The sequence below is a fragment of the Macaca nemestrina genome, chromosome 16 (assembly GCF_043159975.1).
Source record: "Macaca nemestrina isolate mMacNem1 chromosome 16, mMacNem.hap1, whole genome shotgun sequence".
NCBI lineage: Eukaryota > Metazoa > Chordata > Mammalia > Primates > Cercopithecidae > Macaca > Macaca nemestrina.
The window spans coordinates 14,958,933-14,978,333 of NC_092140.1; the positions used below are offsets into that span (position 1 = coordinate 14,958,933).

General features: G+C 48.6%; 1 protein-coding gene across 1 annotated transcript in view; it reads left to right on the forward strand.

Moving 5' to 3' along the window:
- The first annotated feature begins 4,009 nt into the window (after positions 1-4,009).
- LOC105477704 (solute carrier family 15 member 1) overlaps positions 4,010-19,401 on the forward strand; it is a 69,267-nt gene continuing 53,875 nt past the window's right edge. The window contains exon 1 of the mRNA XM_011734359.2: positions 4,010-4,072. Within this exon, the coding sequence (XP_011732661.2) occupies positions 4,069-4,072 (4 nt within the window). The 5' untranslated portion in view covers positions 4,010-4,068. The remainder of the gene's footprint in view (positions 4,073-19,401) is intronic.

Sequence of the window (19,401 nt, forward strand, 5' to 3'; positions counted from 1 at the left end):
GATTACAGGTGTGAGCCACTGCGCCCGGCCTGTAAATGTTTTTTATTAGACTTAAGGTCTGCATTGATGTTAGTGCCATGCCCAAGAGGTACAAGGAGGCACATCCAATCCCCACTTCCCATCATGACCTGGAGCGGTCTCTCAGGTTAAATTTTAAGAGTGCCCTGGCAGAGGAGGAAGTCCATTCAGATGATGGGTGGGTGGGGGCGGGTCTTAGAAATTTACTTTGGTTTACACTATCATCCGCTACACAGCCTGCCAGGGAGCAGCCCTGCGAGACACAGGTCTCCAGGGACTGGCTAATCTATTCAGGATCTGCAGAGCCTGTCTCTTTGACCCCCTTCATTTCTGTTCTTCATTTAGGCTTCTCCATCTTGAGTCCCTTGCCTCTTTTGGCCATGCTTTAAAGGATAAGAATGTGAGCTCTGTGGGCACAGGCCTGTCTCTGCCTAATGCCATCACTAGCATGGTAGTTGGCACTGGGAGGTGATAAATAATGCCTACATGAAGGATTAAATAAGCATGTGAAAGAAACAGCATTTGTCTCACAACTACTGAGAAGTTGCTGCACCCACTGCAGAAGTTCTGATTCAGTAGATCTGGGGCGGGGCTGAGAATTTGCATTTTTCTCAAGTTCCCAGGTGATGCTGATGCTGCTGGTCCAGGGATCACAGTTTAAGAACCGCTGGCCTAGACCAAGAGTGTGTTTACGGGAGTCCAGGATTCCGGGGTTCATGAGCTCAGCCACAGAAATACCACCCTGCAGAGAAAACTTTGATCTAAACAAGCCATCGCAAGCCCCACCTTTCTACTCCCAGCATATCTCGCAGGGTAGCAACTGCGAGTGTACTTCCAAACCTTTCAGAGAAACTTTTCCTTTCCTTCAGCCGAGGCTGCATTTTTCTACCCCATGAGGTCCTGTGACTTGCAGCCCCCATTTCTGGAGGTAACATTGACCGCTCCCTTGTGTGTATCAATGCCGCAACTATTGGAAGAGTTTCTTACTCTTCAGCTGCAGTGAAGAAAGCCTGGGAAGGGCAGACTCAGTCACCTCTGTGGAATAGCAGTCTCTGTTTCTCCCTAGGCACCACAATCTTCCAGAAAGACTGGCTGGGGGAATGCTGAGACTCAAGAGATAATAGAGTCAGGTGAGCAGATAAACCAAGTGTGTTGTTCGACAGAATATTCCTCAACTTCAGAAGGAAGGAACGCTGAGGCACTCATACCATGGATGAGCCTGGAGGGCATTACCCAAAGTGAAAGAAGTCAGACACAAAAGGACAAACACTGGAGATTTCTTCCCTAGACACCAGAGTTGTCAGATTCATGGAGACAGAAAGGAGAATGGTGGGTGTCAGGGCCTGGGGGTAAGGGTGGATGTGGAGTATTGCTTATTGGGTCCAGGGTTTCCATTTGGGAAGATGAAGAAGTTCTGGAGCTGGTGTGGGGATGGTGGGACAAAAATGAGAATGTACTTCATGCCACTGAACTGTGCACTTCAAATAGTTTTACATTGCAAGTATTTCAGCATGATTAAAACAAAAAAGCTGTGGAAACTCACCTTCATTCCGCCTTTTAATGTTCCCCTCTGTTTGCAGAACATCCTGAGATCAGGCAAGAAAACAGAACAATAACCTGGAGACAACCACTGAGTTATTATTTTTGTTTTGTGATTTTTTTTAAAAAAATTATGCTTTAAGTTCTAGGGTACATGTGCAGAATGTGCAGGTTTGCTACATAGGTATACATCTGCCGTGTTGGCCTGCTGCACTCATCAACTCATCATTTACATTAGGTATTTCTCCCAATGCTATCCCTCCCCCATCCCCCACCCCCCGACAGGCCCTAGTGTGTGATGTTCCCTGCCCTGTGTCCATGTGTTCTCATTGTTCAGCTCCCACCCATGAGTGAGAACATGCAGTATTTGGTTTTCGGTCCCTGTGATAGTTTGCTGAGAATGATGGTTTCCAGCTTCATCTGTGTCCCTGCAAAGCACATGAACTCATCCTTTTTTATGGCTTCATAGTATTCCATGGTGTGTATGTGCCACAATTTCTTAACCCAGTCTATCACTGATGGACATTTGAGCTGGTTTCCAAGACTTTGCTATTGTGAATAGTGCCCCAATAAACATACGTGTGCATGCGTCTTTATAGTAGAATGATTTATAATCCTTTGGGTATATACCCAGTAATGGGATCACTGGGTCAAATGGTATTTCTAGTTCTAGATCCTTGAGGAATCGCCACACAGTCTTCCACAATGGTTGAACTAATTTACACTCCCACCAACAGTGTAAAAGTGTTCCTATTTCTCCACATCCTCTCTAGCATTTGTTGTTTCCTGACTTTTTAATAATTGCCATTCTAACTGGCATGAGACAGTATCTCACTGTGGTTTTGATTTGCATTTCTCTGATGACCAGTGATGATGAGCATTTTTTCATGTGTTGGCTGCATAAATGTCTTGAGAAGTGTCTGTTCATATCCTTTGCCTACTTTTTGATGGGGTTGTTTTTTTCTTGTAAATTTGTTTGAGTTCTTCGTATATTCTGGATATTAGCCCTTTGCCAGATGGGTAGATTGCAAAAATGTTCTCTCATTCTGTAGGTTGCCTGTTCACTCTGATGATAGTTTCTTTTGCTGTGCAGAAGCTTTTTAGTTTAATTAGATCCCATTTGTCTAGTTTGGCTTTTGCTGCTATTGCTTTTGGTGTTTTAGTCATGAAGTCTTTGTCCATGCCTATGTCCTGAATGGTATTGTCTAGGTTTTCTTCTAGGGTTTTTATGGTTTTAGGTCTAATATTTAAGTCTTTAATCCATCTTGAATTAATTTTTGTATAAGGTGTAAGGAAGGGATCCAGTTTCAGCTTTCTACATATGGCTAGCCAGTTTTCCCAGCATCATTTATTAAAGAGGGAATCCATTCCCCATGGCTTTTGTCAGGTTTGTCAAAGATCAGATAGTTGTAGATGTGTGGTGTTATTTCTGAGGGCTCTGTTCTGTTCCATTGGTCTATATCTCTGTTTTCGTACCAGTGCCATGCTGTTTTGGTTACTGTAGCCTTCTAATGTAGTTTGAAGTCAGGTAGCATGATGCCTCCAGCTTTGTTCTTTTTGCTTAGGATTGTCTTGGCTATGCAGGCTCTTTTTCTGTTCCGTATGAACTTTAAAGTAGTTTTTTCCAGTTCTGTGAAGAAAGTCAGTGGTAGCCTGATTGGGATAGCATTGAATCTATAAATTACCTTGGGCAGTATGACCATTTTCATGATATTGATTCTTCCTATCCATAAGCATAAAATGTTCTTCCATTTGTTTGTGTCCTCTTAAAGAAAGGATGATTCTTAAAGAAAGGAAATGTAGAATCCCCCAGAAATGCTTTCAAAGATTGAATCTCAAAATAAAGCCACGCACACACTCTCTCACACACACACACTCTCACACACAATCACACACTCATTCTCACACACAAACTATATACACACATTCTCACATGCCCTCACACTCAGTCCTCATTCACACACATGCTCACACACACACACACACAATCCTCACACCCACACACAATCCTCACACACACTCGTGCGTGCGCGTGCACACACACACAGCTGACCACTGTCCCACTGTGTTTTGCCTCCCCACCCAGAAGCCTGCGTTCCTCCCACAGTGGTTTCCAAAGTGTGATCCTGGGTCCAGCAGCAACAACCTCCCCTTAGACTTCTTAGAAATGCACATTCTGGGGCCCCAGCCCCGACCTCCTGAGTCAGCTGGCCTGGGGATGGGGCCTGGGAATCTGCATTTAGACTGGCTCTCCCCGGGCCTGCCACGCGCTTCCGTCGGGGAATTCCCGCCCGCACCTGGGCCGGGGCCGGTGTCCACACGCGACGGCTCGGGAGCACGGACCTCTGCTCCCCGCAGCACCGCCCCCCGGGTGGAGCCGGTGGCCCCGCCTCACAGAGCTGGGGCTGCACCTGGGACGACGGGGCCGGACCTGGACGCCAGGTCTGAGGAGCCGCACCTGCCAGGAGCACGTCCCGCCAGCCGGTCGCAGGAGCCCTGGGAGCCGCCGCCATGGGTACGCTCGGCGGGCGGGGGGCCGGCTGGGCTAAGGACTCTGAGGGACGCGGGGACGGGGACGGCACCGGCACCGAGGGCTGGGACACGCGAAGGGGACGCGGCGGTGGGAAGCGGGGCGACCCGGAGGCCCACGGGGTCCGGGAGGTTGCGGGGCGCCCGAGGTCCCCTCCCGGGTGGTCACTGCGCGGCCGGGGCGCGGAAGCCGGAGGTGCCCAGAGGCGCCGACTCCGCCGAGGTTGCGATCTTGATTCTCCCGCCGGTGGGGCACTGTGGTCCTCGTGTTCCTACCCTGCGGGCCGGGAGTACGCGTGGAGCGGGACGGGACCCAGCGGGTGACGGCAGGGACGGCAGAAACACCGTCTACCTGGCGGGCGCCTTGTGGCTGCCTATGCACTTGTCTTGCCTCTGGGTGGCGAGGTGACCCTGGAGTTCCGCAGGGAGCCCTGGCTCAAGAGGAGTTGGGGCCCTCTCTTTGTGGCCCCCTCTTAACCCTCTGCACCGTCCCCTGGTTTAGTTGAAGGCACCTTCTGTGCCTTACAGAATGGTAAGGAGCTGGCTCTTGATGGGGCTGGAGCATCAACAAAACAGCTAGGAAGCAACTTAACTCCTGCCCCGCTTCGGAATTAACCACCCGGGAACTAAGGCAGACCCAGAGAGAATGAATGGATGCAGAGCCAGAGCCGCAGGAGAGCAGCCCAGCCCGCTGCTTTCTTAAAGACGAGGAAGCCCACTCAGTTCCCCAAAGTTGTGTCATGGATGCCCCCGGCCGGCACTTTGCAGAAGATGTGGCCACGTGGTTGAGAGGGATCTGAGCCTGTAGACAGGAATGTCGGTCAGTGGCTGCCTCAGTGGTCCCGGTGGGGCGATGTGTGTCGGTGGCCAGCCCCGGGGCGCAGCCGTCCTCTGGCTCTCAGAACGCCTGCCGGACACACCGTATGGTGGTTCCTAAGGAGAAGCAGTGAGTGGTTCACACTTTGGACTTCTAATTGTGGCCAATTGTGCCTGTTGCAGAAAGATCTGCAACTTCCCTCTCTGGTGGAGACTGGGGCAGAGCTCAGCTCTGCAGGCAGATTCCCGGGCTGCCGTTCTGAGTCCCGCCCTTAAACAAGTCCCACCTGTCACTCTATGTAACTTTGCTGGGAGGTGCTCTGAAGTATTTCTGTTGATCATCAAATACCAAATACCTGAGTAGCATCCTTGTTGAGTTGGAATTGATGACCCGTGTTGAGCAATTCCAGCATATCCAATCTCGAGAGTTGTCAAAGGCAGCTGCCTGGTTGTTGGTGAAGGAATAGAGTTAGCTTTTGAAGCCTCCTTCCAAATGAATTGAGGCGTTCTAGTCTGCAACCTGTCCTTTCTGTTTGCAACTGAGATTGACATAGCATGTGAATAGCAACAAAAAGTTTATATGCAAACACTGATTTGATTTTTACTGAAGTCCTAACTTTTCAATATCAAGGGTTAGTAAATGAAAAAAAAAATAGTTTAATGGTTAAGGGGGAAAAAAGTAGTAGTAACTTCTCTTAAGAGCAGATCTTGGCCAGGTGCGGCGGTTCACTCTTGTAATCCCAGCACTTTGGGAGGCCGAGGTGGGTGGATCACCTGAAGTGAGGAGTTTGAGACCAGCCTGGCCAACATGATGAAACCCTGTCTCTACTAAAAATATATAAAAACTAGCCAGGCATGGTAGCAGGTGCCTGTAATCCCAGCTACTCGGGAGGCTGAGGCAGGAGAATTGCTTGAACCTGGGAGACGGAAGTTGCAGTGAGCCGACACGGTGCCACTGCACTCCAGCCTCAGTGACAGAGTGAGACTCCGTCTCAAAAAAAAAAAAAAAAAAAGAACATCTTTGGTGCTTAGGTCATGCCAGAATTGCTTCAGATCCCTCAGTGACTGAGGGGACACTTGAAGCAGTTGGTGAATGGGGCAGGAGACAAAAAGGACGTGGTCCTTAGAGAAGCCTGTGCCTCCTGCCTCTGACTTCATCCCACTGTAATTGGAACAAATTTTCACAGTAGGTGCTTTTTCATTCCTTGAGAATCCAGGAGCAGAAGTTCTGAATGAATAGGAAAGTGAGGGGTTGGATGAGACTCAGAATTGTACCATTAAGGCATTTATTAGACTTAGTAACAGAAACAAGGAGAATCCATAACTGTTAACAGGATAAATAAAAGTTGCTTTGGGGCTGGGCACAGTGGCTCCCACCTGTAATCCCAGAACTTTGGGAGGCCGAGGCGGGTGGATCACGAGGTCAAGAGATCAAGACCATCCTGGCCAACATGGTGAAACCCCGTCTCTACTAAAAATACAAAAATTAGCTGGGCGTGGTGGCGGGCACCTGTAGTCCCAGCTACTAGGGAGGCTGAGCAGGAAAATCACTTGAACCCAAGAGGCAGAGGTTGCAGTGAGCCGAGATCGTGCCATTGCACTCCAGCCTGGGCAACAAGAGTGAAACTCTGTCTCAAAAAAAAAAAAAAAGTTGCTTTCGGTGTGGCAATGTACAGCCAAACCTGGCTGAGTTTCTTGTTGGGCTCATGAACGGCACCTCCTTGTTTTAAAGCAGTGGTCGACAGTCTCTTCTGGAAAGCCTCAGGTAGGAAATGCTTTGGGTCCTGGGGGCCAGCTGGTCTCTGTGGCAACTTCTCAACGCTGCAGTTCTAGAGCAGCCGTAGACAATAAACAAATGGCAGAGCGGTTTCAATAAAACTTCATTTATGTACTCAGACATTTGAATTTTATGTAATTTTCATGTGCCACAAAATCTTAAACTTCACAGTCACTTAAAAATGTAAGAACCATTCTTAGCTTGTGAGCCACACAGAAACAGGCAGTGGGCCAGAGTTAGCCCATGAGCCATAGTTTGGGGACCCTAGCGAAGGTATCTGTGTGGTTCTCAGAGCCTGGGGTGGGGAGACGTTCTTTTCCCGAGGGCTGTCAGGTCGAATTCAGTCTCTGAATAGCAAAAAACTTCTTATATGCTGGGAAGAAGCTTCAGTAAGAAAAAGGAGCCGCCGGAGCCTTCGTAGGGTCACGGGGCTGGGCATACTTTTGCTGGAGATTTAGACTATTTGATCTCTTTCCTCCCACCCCACCTCACTCCCTTATTCGAAGCTTACCAAGACTATGCTAAATGGACTCTGAAAATTAGGTACAAGGCTTCAGGTTCTATGCAGCAAGCACCTGCCTCCATCTGCCAAGACCTCCAGGTTGACTGGAGATTCTCACTCACTTAATGAAGGAGGCTTTATTCTCTTCCTGCCCCACCAGGTCTCAGCCTCCTGGCTGGCCTTGTTTGTGATTCTGATGGGTTTTTCCAAGTCAGCTGCCTGAGCTTAAAACGATGGATGGGCTGTGAAGGTCCCTCACACCTGGCACGTCCCTCCACGTTCTCTCTTCCTGTCAGCTCTTGAGTCAACCGAAGAACAATGTTGAAGTACCAGGGCAGCTGGTGTCCCTGCTGCAAGCTATAGGGGTGGTTTCACACTGAAGGAGGCCTTTGGCATATGACCTTTGGGGGAACCCATCTCCTCCTAGCCAGCAGCAAGAAGAGAGAACTTCTAACACTGGGTTCTTTCGGGCTAATATTGCCCTAAGTCAGCGGTTTTTAAACTTGAACATGCATCAGGCTTATCTGAGTGAGGGCTTGTTCCAGCAGTGGGGCTTGCTGGGCCCCTCGCCTAGAGTCTCAGGGGCAGGGTAGAGCTCATGCATTTCACCACGTTCCCACGTGGTGTGATGCTGCTGGTCCCAGGCCCATGCTTTGAGAGCCACGGCTCTAAAGAACCCCTGGGTTCTTTTTTTTTTTTTTTTGACCCCTGCGCATGTGCAAATGTTGCTACTGTGTCCTAAAAATTAGGCTGTGGGAAGGTCTAGTACAGTCTGGCCCCTGGCTTGTCCGTGTGGGTACATGTCTATGACAATGAAGCATTGGGTAAATTAGCAGGTAGAACTTGAGAATTAGTCTGCTGGTGCTATCTTAACATAGGGAGGGCTGGGCACTGTGGCTCACGCCTGTAATCTTAGCATTTGGAGAAGCTGAGACAGGCAGATCATTTTAGCTCAGGAGTTTGAAATCAGTCTGGGTAAGCTGGCAAAACCCTGTCTCTACAAAAAAAAAAAAAAAAAAAAAAAAACAGCTGGGCGTGGTGGTGCACACCTCTAGTCCCAGCTACTCAGGATGCTGAGGCCAGAGGATCACTTGAGCCCAGGAGGTAGAGGTTGCAGTGAGCTAAGATTGCTCCACTGTGCTCCAGCCCGGGCAACAGAGAAACTGTGTCTGAAACAACAACAAAACAAAAACAAAGAAGTAAAGAGAATAGAAATGAATGGGAGTGATAAATGAATGTGGTTCAGCTGGGCTGGCCAGGATGCACCTGAATCGCTTATCTATTTACTTACCATGAGAGGATAAAATAATCCTGCCTTGAAGAAATTTATATCCTCAGGGGGCAGGAACATAAGCCCATAAACAGCACTCTTCCACTCTGAGTTAGAGTTGTGGAAAATGAGGTGCTATGAGATCAGTGAAAGCAGCAACTAGGAGTGTTTGTTTAAGCAGGAGGGTTTGCCTACTTTCGGTTTGCCCAGTTTGGATGGAATGCTAAATGTTTGCATGGTCCTTCACATCCCTTACAAAATGTCCTGAGTAAGATTATTCCATTTTTGTTTCACTTGCGTTTTTTTGTTTGTTCGTTTGTTTTTTGAGACCGAGTCTTACTCTGTCACCCAGGCTGGAGTGCAGTGGCGCGATATCGGCTCACGGCAACCTCTGCCTCCTGAGTTCAAGCAATTCTCCTGTCTCAGCCTCCAGAGTAGCTGGGAATACAGGTGCATGCTACTACACCTGGCTAATTTTTGTATTTTCAGTAGAGACGGGGTTTTGCCATGTTGGCCAGGATGGTCTCAACCTCCTGACCTCAGGTGATCCACCTGCCTTGGCCTCCCCAAGTGCCGGGATTACAGGCATGAGCCACTGTGCCAGGCCAGGATATTTTGATTAATAATTTTTTTCTACTGCCCTTTGAGTTACTGAACCATTCCATGAAGAACAAACAGGACTTACTCAATGGGCTAGTTGAGCTACCAGGGATCCTCCCTAGAAAATGGGACTGCCACTCTATTCCCCATGGTGGAGCTGCTGATGACTGGGGGCCTGGTGTGGAATCTTGGAGCTGAGACTGCCCAGCCAGCTGTGTTTCCATGGCAGGGACAGAAGCTCTCAGACACAAATGCATCTTGATTCTACGCCTTACAGGAGAGAAAGTGGGTAGGTGTCCCAGGTGAGCCGATAAGGAAATAAAAACAAGGGTCAGGCCTGAGGAACTTTTCCACATTCTTCCTTGAGGACAGTGAGAGAAAGAGGAGGATTCTCTGCTGAGTGAGCACGGTTGACTCATCATCCCGGGGTTGCAACACGAAGAACCAGGGAGTCACTCTTTTGTACTTTTGTCCCTTGGTTTCAGAAGCTGGAACTGTATTGCGGAGGACACTGGACCCTGGGGTCACCTCATGGGTGTGATAGAAAGGAGGCTGTGTCAGCCAGGGCGGGCCACACCTCTGCTCTCGGCCCCTCTGGTTTTTGGGGTGTAGGATGAGGGCAGCTATGAGAACACAGTTAAAGCACAGGCTCAGCCGCTGGGAAGTGCCACAGCTCGGGGCAGAGGGACAGGGTCTTCCACAGAGGCTTAAGGAGGAAGGTCTAGTTCCCCTCCCAGTTCCTAGACTGGAGACTTCTCAAAGCCCCTCACTGGGCTGCGGAAAGGGGCCTCTCATTGCAGAGAGGGTTTAGGGTCCTCCAGGTGTGATGTGGGGATAGGGAACAAGAGGTCCATGTCCCGAGGGAATTTTGGTTCAGAGATCAGATTGACAACTAGAAAAGTCACAAAATGTACTTACATAAGAAGGCTCGTTAAAAGTTCTCAAACTAGGCATTTAGAACTTCTACAATCTGCCCCTAGTGACAAGATTTTATTATAAGCTCTATTAGGGCATGGCAGACATTTATACATTTGAGATGTTCTTGGGGAAATAAACTTTTTCCTTTTTTTTCAATTAAATCAAAACACCTTGCAGAGAAAAGGGAATGCTTATACACTGCTGGTGGGAGTGTAAATTAGTCCAGCTATTGTGGAAAGCATTGTGGCAACTCCTCCAAGAACTACCATTTGACCCAGCAGTGCCATTACTGAGTATATACCCAAAATAATATAACTCATTCTACCATAAAGACACACGCACACATACGTTCTCTGTAACACTATTCACAATAGCAAAGACATAGAATCAACCTAGATGCCTGTCCATGATAGACTAAAGAAAACGTGGTACATATACACATGGAATACTACGCAGCAATAAAAAAGAACAAGATCATGGATAGAGCTGGAGGCCATTATCCTCAGCAAACTAACAGGAACAGAAAACCAAACACGGCATGTTCTCACTTACAAGCAGCAGCTAAATAATGAGAAGACAAAGACACAGAGGGGAACAACACGGAGTGGGGCCTACTTGAGGGGAGAGGGTAGGAGAAGAGAGAGGTTTGGGAAAAAAAAAAAACGATTAGGCACTAGGCTTAGTACCTAAGTGGAAAAATAATCTGTGTACAAAACCCTGAGTCACGAGTTACCTATATAACAAACCTGGACATGTACCCCTAAAACCAAAGTTAATAAATGTTACAAGTTAAAAAAAATAAGACACCTAAACTCACATGATGTACTTGTTTCCTGTGGTGGCCGTAACAAAAGCACCACAAACTGGGGAATTTGAAACAACAGAAAAGTCTTCTCTCACAGTCCTGGAGACTGGGAGCCCAGAGTCATGGGGTCAGCAGGGCCACACTCCCTCTGAAGGCTCTAGGGGAGAAGCCGTTCCAGGCCTTTCTCTTGCTTCTGGTGTGACTGGTAGTCTTTGGCATTCCTTGGCTTGTGGACATGCCCCTGCCATCTCTGCCAGCCCATCTGTCTCTGTGTCACTTTTCCTCTTAGAAGCACTCTACTCGCATTAGATGAGGGACCACCCTGTCCCAGTATGATCTTATCTTCGCTAATTACGCCTGCAACCATCCTATTTCCAAATAAGGTCGTGTTCTGAGATTGAGAAGGATGTGAATTTGTGGGGGTTTGGGCAGGACACTATTCGACACCCCGACATGATAACAAAGTATTGTCTCTGAAATATGTCCATGGCTTATAGATGACTTTAGATAGAAAACATTTGTAGGGTAAAGATAACTCCATCACGATCCTCAGCTCAGATGCTACGTTTGGTGACCAGTGTCTTCCCCTAGCAAGACAGATGGGTTTTCTGGTCATAGTTTCTGGTCAACTGTAAACAGTCCACTTAGTAGGAGAGTTGGTATGTAGAAAACAGGTGCCAGAGTGATCTAGGAGACACGGACAATTTACCTCCAGTTCTAAACACGCCGTTCCCGTTCTGGTGATGCGGTACTGTGGACCTACAGATAAAGCTTCTAGGCAGTCTTCGTGCACAGTGTTTCACTCTTCTTGTTTTTGAAAAATATAGCTGCTTGCTAATTCTAAAATTAGAAGACTGAAAAAAATAAGTCACCTGACATTTTTATGGAGAGTTGTTAGATAATATCCAGTGAAATGTAAAATACACATTTTATATATATATATATATATTTTTTTTTTTTTTTTTTTTTTTTTTTTTTTGAGACAGGGCCTCGCCCAGGCTGGAGTGCAGTGGCGCGACTTCAGCTCACTGCAAGCTCTGCCTCCCAGGTTCACGCCATTCTCCTGCCTCAGCCTCCTGAGTAGCTGGGACTACAGGTGCCCACCACCATGCCCAGCCAATTTTTTGTATTTTTAGTAGAGATGGGGTTTCACCATGGTCTTGATCTCCTGACCTCGTGATCCGCCCGCCTCGGTCTCCCAAATACACATCATGTTTTAACAGCATTCTACTTCTAGAACTTTCTTACAGATATTCTCATGATAGGAAAGAGCCATGTGCAACCCAAATATTAGGTTGGTGCAAAAGTAATTGCAGTTTTTGCCATTCCTTTTTTTTTTTTTTTTTTAGACGGAGTCTTGCTCTGTCACCCAGGCTGGAGTGCAGTGGTGTGATCTCGGCTCACAGCAACCTCTGCCTTCTGGGTTCAAATGATTCTCCTGCCTCAGCCTCCTGAGTAGCTGGGATTACAGGCACATGCCACCATGCCCTGCTAACTTTTGTATCTTGAGTAGAGACGGGGTTTCACTATCTTGGCCAGGTTGGTCTTGATTTCCTGACATCATGATCCACCAGCCTCGGCCTCCCAAAGTACTAGGATTACAGGCGTGAGCCACAGCCCCGGCCTTGCCATTACTTTTAATCCATCGTGTGGGCAGAAAACTTGCATTCTATTTTATAACCTAACTTCATACTTAACCATGATTGTAAAGTATTTTTTTCTAGTCATGATTTACCACTTAAAAAAAAAAAAAGTCTTTGTGTATATAAGTTAGGGTCTTCAACCTCATTGCCTTGAGAAACAACCCTCCAAAAGACCAGGAGATTGGTTCTTTTTTTTTTTTTTTTTCCGAGACAGAGTCTCACTCTGTCACCTAGGCTGGAGTGCATTGGCACTATCAGAGCTCACTGCAGCCTTGACCTCCCTGGCTTAAGTAATCCTCCTGCCTGAGCCTCCCAAGTAGCTGGGACTAGAGGCACGTGCCACTATGCCTGGCTAATTTTTGTATTTTTTGTAGAGGTGGGGTCTTGCCACATTGCCCAGGCTTGTTTCCTTTTAATTTAGTGACACTTCTGTATCTTTAGCATCATTTTCTCCTATGACAACGTACAATATAATCAGGGCCACCGTTTCTGTTGCCTGTTGAGTGTGTGGAACTGACGCTGTCCCAGAGGCTGGTATCTGCTTCCCTTTGTGTTCTCTCCTCTTCTCTCCTTCTGGAGTCCGCTCTGAGGAAGAGTCTCTCTCCTCTCTCTCTCTCTTTTTTTTTTTTTTTTTATTGAGATGAAGTCTCGCTCTGTAGTCCAGGCTGCAGTGCAGTGGCGCAATCTCAGTTCACTGCAAGCTCCGCCTCCCAAGTTCACGCCATTCTCCTGCCTTAGACTCTGGAGTAGCTGGGACTACAGGCGCCCGCCATCGTGTTCAGCTAATTTTTGTAATTTTAATAGAGACAGGGTTTCACCGTGGTCTCGATTTCCTGACCTCGTGATCTGCCTACCTCGGCCTCCCAAAGTGCTGGGATTACAGGCGTGAGTCACCGCGCCCGGCAGGTTTCTCTTCTCTTTAACCTGAGCATATATTTGTTTATTTACCCTCGGCAGTCTTGCATTTAAAGTGAGCCTGACTCTTAGTTCTGAAGGAAAGGTGTTCTTCTAGACTAAAAATATCCAGGTGTAGATCAGGAAGCTAATTTGGAGAGCTAGGGTTGCTGTACTAACATCCAAGAAAATCATCTCACCTGACTACCCAGCCCCTACCTGAGGCAGGACTTAGGACTGTCCTGAGATCTTTCCTGTTTTGCCAAACAGCTTTGTGACATGTTGAACCCTGGAGCACTCTGTGGCCTGGCTCACCTTTCCCTGAAGCTGAGAGCAGGTTGGAAATCAACTGTCTGTCAGCATGTCCAAAGGTGGCTGGATCCTGGGCCCCAGAGAAATCACTTCTTCCTGAAGGAGGGCAGGAATGGCGTTCAAAGATTCATGCATGTAGTTACAGGAACAAGATGCTGAAAGTTGTAGGTAATTTACAAAACCGCGAGAGGTCAATCATTTCAGGCCTCTGCAGCCTATGATTTTACATAGTCATGTGTGGAAGGCTTTTTAAAAGACAGGAGGATATCTGAAGCTAAAGCAGTAAGTTGTGACTGTTGTGGTTGGATTGTTTATCCTCCAAAATGCATATATTGAAGCCCAATACCTTGGAGTGTGACCTTTCTTGGGAATAGAGTCATTGCAGATGTAATTCACTAAGATGAAGTCATACTGGGGAAGGGTGGCCCCTAATTAAATATGAGCAGTGTCCTCAAAAAAAGAGGAAATCTGGACTGGACATGGTGGCTCGTGCCTGTAATCTCAGTACTTTGGGAGGCCCAGGTGGGAGGATCACTTGAGACAAGAAGTTTGAGACCAGCCTGGGTAACATAGCAGACCTTGTCTCTACAAAAATTTCAAAACTTAGCCGACATGGTTGCACACGCCTGTGGTCCCAGCTGCCCAAGAGGCTGAGGCGGGAGGATCCCTTGAGCCCAGGAGTTCAAGGCTGCAGTGAGCTATGATCGTGCCACTGCACTGCAGCCTGGGCAACAGAGTGAGACCTTATCTCAAAAATAGCAACAATATTAAAAATGAGTAAAAAGAGGAGATTTGGACACAGATTCACACACAGGGCAAACGCCACGTGAGTATGGTGGCAGAGGTGGAGGTGATGTTCTTTCAAGACTGGGAACACCAAAGGTGGGCCTCAAAACACCAGGAGATAGGCATGGGACAGATTCTCCCTTGCGTCCTCCGAAGGACCCACCCTGCTGACCTCCATCTCAGACTTGCAGCCTCCAGAACTGTGAAAGACCACATTTCCATGTTGTAAGCCACGCAGTTTGAGGCACTTTGTAAGGCAGCCCTGGCAAACTCCTACACTGACCAGGAGCTGTCCCCATGCTGGAGCCATGGACACCCAAGCTGAGGGAGGAACTGTGTTAAAGAAAGGTGAAGGCAGGCTGTCCAGCACACGCCAGACGGTGCAGGGCTTGACTATGCATGCAAGAGGTGCAGGCAGGGCAGCTCATGACCCACGTAGGCGGGAAGAGTGGCCCTGTGACAGCAGGGGCTGATGACAGGTGGCCCACTGCCAAGGAGCCGGGGCCAGGCTGCAGCTGAGTGGTTTCGTGTTCCATATCTCTCTTGTGAGGGTGCTGGGCAGAAAGATCCCCCCAACCTCACCAGAACCCTCAGAGGTCCTGAGGGAGGTGGAGCCCCTCACAGCCTTCCCATTCTCTTGTGTTCTGGAAGGACCACCAGGCGTCTGCTGAGACTCAGGTCAGCTGCAGTCAAGCCTTGGCCTGGTGGCCTGCGCGCAAGGTCCACAGGGCTAGGCTGCTGTCCACATGGCATCACACCCGGTCACTTGATAAACCCACAGTCTCCGGCACGAGTTTCCCCACACAGTTTCTAAGTTAATTTCCTGCTGTTGGGGGTTACTGAGATTTCTTCATTCTTGGAATCTAATACCTCGTTTGCTTTGAGCAGTGGTGCAGGAGAGAGAAGCAGGAGTTTGATGAAAGTGGCATTCGAATACCACACATCAGCACGTTCTATGTTTATGTCCCTGTTTGTTTATGGATTAGAGGAACTGCAGCACCTTCCTAGTGGGGAAGAAGGTAGCCGTGGAAAAGGAGGCCTTTTTTTGGTGGGGACGGAGTCTCCCTTTGTCACCCAGGCTGGAGTGCAGTGATATGATCTCAGCTCACTGCAACCTCCAGCTCCTGGGTTCAAGCAATTCTCGGGCCTCAACCTCTTGAGTAGCTGGGATTACAGGCATGTGGCTACGTTTTGTATATTTAGTAGAGATGGGATTTCACCATGTTGGCCAGGCTGGTCTGAAGCTTCTGGCCTCAAGTGATCCACCTGCCTCGGCCTCCCAAAGTGCTGGGATTACAGGAGTGTAGCTAATTTTTGTATATTTAGTAGAGATGGGATTTCACCATGTTGGCCAGGCTGATCTCAAGCTCCTGGACTCAAGTGATCCCCCCACCTTGGCCTCCTAAAATGCTGGGATTACAGGTGTGAGCCACCATGCCTGTCCCCGAAAGGGAGGCTATTTCTATGAAGAGCAGTTGAGGACAGATGCAGCCTGGGTGCCAGCTATGCCTTCATGGCAGTCCCAGCAGGAGGACTCCTGGTATGGAATGCAGCCCATGCTCCAGTCACCAGCAGTGCAGCCATCAGGGACACCTTTTCTGACTGGAATGAGTGGCCCTCGCTCACTTGTCAAGCCAGGCCTCCCTGGGCTGCATCCGGCCTAGAAGCCCACACTTTTCTAATCCACACCAGAATGCCGGGTGGACAAGCAGAGTCCCTGAGGGTGGGAAAGGCGGCAAAACATTCAAATCCAAGAAGAAAAAAATCATCAAGCTGGGAAAGAAACAGCCTCAACAAGAGCCACTCCAGCAACAAGGGCTTTGGGCTACAGGCGCTGAATTTCTTCTAAAGCTAACCTGACTCTGATGGTACAAGTGCCCATTTAAGGAAAGAAAAACACTTTTCATTGCTCAATCAAAGTTAATCCATTTTGGAAAAAAACATCAAACCAAGTGTGTGACACCAGGCATCCACACCCTTCCTCTTTCCCACCACCCCACCCCTGTCCTCAGGGCAGTCACAGTGTAGCCTGGTGTAGGTCCCACCGCTGCTTTTTGAAGTGGCACATGCTTTATTTTCTTAACAAGAAGTGAGAGACACCCTATGCTAAAAGAGGCTCTGTGATGTTTTTTTGAAGTAGAACCCCTCACTCTGCCAGGGCAGCAGTAAAGGGTCTAAAGAACCCTGAGAAAGGAGAGAGGATTTGGGAAGCTGAGGAGGCAGAGAGAGACCACATGGCACGTGGAGTTCTGAAAGGGTTCAAATGGAGACAGAAAACTAGTCATGTGGACGGACAGCTGGGGTGGAGGAGGATGGAGCTGCAGTCAGACCCTAGGGGGCCTCGAATGCCAGGCCAAGGAGCAGGGCTTCACCTGCAGGAAGGAGAGAGCACGCAAGGTTTGGGAGCAAGGTTCTCCACGCAGGGAAGCTAAGCTAAGCTGGACAGGCCAGGTGGAGTGCAGAGCAAAGCAGGTGACCCTGGACAGGGGCCATGCCTAGCACGCACCACCCCGCCCCAGGCATGTTTCTGCATCAGCTCACTAGCATGGCTTCCGAGCAACAGGCCCTTCACTCTCCCTAGCTCCTGCCTGGTGCACACCATAGCAACATCCACCTAAAAAGCAGTTTGAAAGACAACATGATGCTTGTCGTGATGGCTTGTATTTGAGAAGACCACTTTGCTCTGGTCCACACCATCCTCATCCCCATGGTCTGATTTCCAGTGTGACATCATCAGGCCCTTCTACTTTGGGTCAATGTAAACGATCCTGGAGGGGACTCTTTCTTCTTCGATGGCTACCTCCTCACCCCTGCCAGGGGTCCCCCATGGTAAATTCTTGTCTGTGTTTTAAGTCAGTCCATTCTAAATATCCATCCACACTCAATTAAGAATCTGCCAAGTTGGCTGGGCACAGTGGCTCACACCTGTAATCCCAGCACTTTGGGAGGCCAAGGCAGGTGGATCACTAGGTCAGGAGATCGAGACCATCCTGGCTAACACGGTGAAACCCCATCTCTACTAAAAATACAAAAAAATTCGCCGTGGTGGCGGGCGCCTGTAGTCCCAACTACTCAGGAGGCTGAAGCAGGAGAATGGTGTGAACCCAGAAGGCAGAGCTTGCAGTGAGCCGAGATTGCATCACTGCACTCCAGCCTGGGTGACAGAGCAAGACTCCGTCTCAAAACAAAACAAAACAAAACAAAAAAGAATCTGCCAAGTTGTCTTCCTGCGATGCAGTGAATAAAAAAACCTCATTTTATTCATTGTAGATTCAATCTTATTAACTAACTTTCAGAGAAAGTGGTAGATTGTGTCAGTTTGTTCTTGCAGTAGTATAAATAAATACCTGAAACTGGGTAATTTATAAAGAAAGAAGGTTTAATTCACTTAGGACTCTGCAGGCTGTACAGGAAGCATGGTGCTGGCATCTGTTCACTTCTGGGGGGGCCTCAGGAAACTTACAATCATGTTGGAAGGCAAAGGAGGAGCAGGCATGTCACATGGCTGGAGTAGGAGCAAGGAGTGAGCAGGGAGGTGCTACATACTTTTAAACAACCAGATCTCATGAGAATTCACAATTGTGAAGATACTACCAAGGGAGAGGGTGCTAAACCATTCATGAGAAACTGTCCCCATGATCCAATCTCCTCCCCCAGGCCCCACCTCCAACATTGAGCATTATATTTCAATATGAGATTTGGGCAGGGACATGCATTCAAACTATATAATTCCCCATGGCCTCCCCAAATCTCATGTCCCTCTCACATCTCAAAATAAAATCATGCCTTCCCAATAATCCCCCAAGGTCTTTTTTCTTTTTTTTTTTTGAGACGGAGTCTCATTCTGTCACCTAGGCTGGAGTGCAGTGGCGCAATCTCTGCTCACTGCAAGCTCTGCCTCCCAGGTTCACGCCATTCTCCTGCCTCAGCCTCCTGAGTAGCTGGGACTACAGGTGCCTGCCACCACGCCCAGCTAATTTTTTTTGTATTTTTAGTAGAGATGGGGTTTCACTGTGTGAGCTGGGATGGTCTCGATCTCCTGACCTTGTAATCTGCCTGCCTCAGCCTCCCAAAGTGCTAGGATTACAGGCGTGAGCCACCATGCCTGGCCATCTCCCAAAGTCTTGATTCATTCCAGTGATAACTCAGAAGTCCAAGTCCAAAGTCTCATCTGAGGCAAGGCAAGTCCTTTCCACCTATGAACCTGCACAATCAAAAACAAGTTACTTACTTCTAAGATACAATGAGAGTATAGGTGTTGGGTAAACATTCCCATTCCAAAAGGGAGAAATCGTCCACAAGCAAGGGGCTAAAGGCCCCACCCAGGTTCAGAATCCAGCAGGGCAGTCACTAAATCTTAAAGTTCCACAATAGTTTCCTGTAACCTCTGTGTCCCACGTCAAAGGCACACTGATCCAAGAAGTGGGGTGCCAGGGCCTTGGGCAGCTTTGCCCTTGTGGCTTTGCAGTGTTCCGCTCCAGAGGCTGCTCTTACATGTTGTTGAGTGCCTGTGGCTTTTCTGTGCTGAGGGTGCAAGATGTTGGTGGATCTACCATTCTGGGGTCTGGAGGATGATGGCCTTCTTCTCACAGCTCCACTAGGCAATGTCTCAATGGGGACTCTGTGTGGGGGCTCCAATCCCACCTTTCCCCTCCATACTGCCCTAGCAGAGTTTCTCTGTGAGTGCTCCACCCCTGCAGCAGGCTTCTGCCTGGACATCCAGGCTTTTCCATATATCCTCTGAAATCTATGCAGAGACTCCCAAGCTTCCTTCAGTTTTGCAGTCTGTACACCATATGGAAGCCCCCAAGGGTTATGGCTTGCATCGTCTGAAGCAGCAGCCTGGGCTGTATCTTGGGCCCTTTGAGCCAAGGCTGGAGACTAAGTGGCTGGGATGCAAGGAGCAGTGTCCTGAGGCTGCATAGGGCTGTGGGGCCCTGGACTGGCCCATGAAACCATTCTTCGCTTCTAGGCCTCCAGGCCCTGTGATGG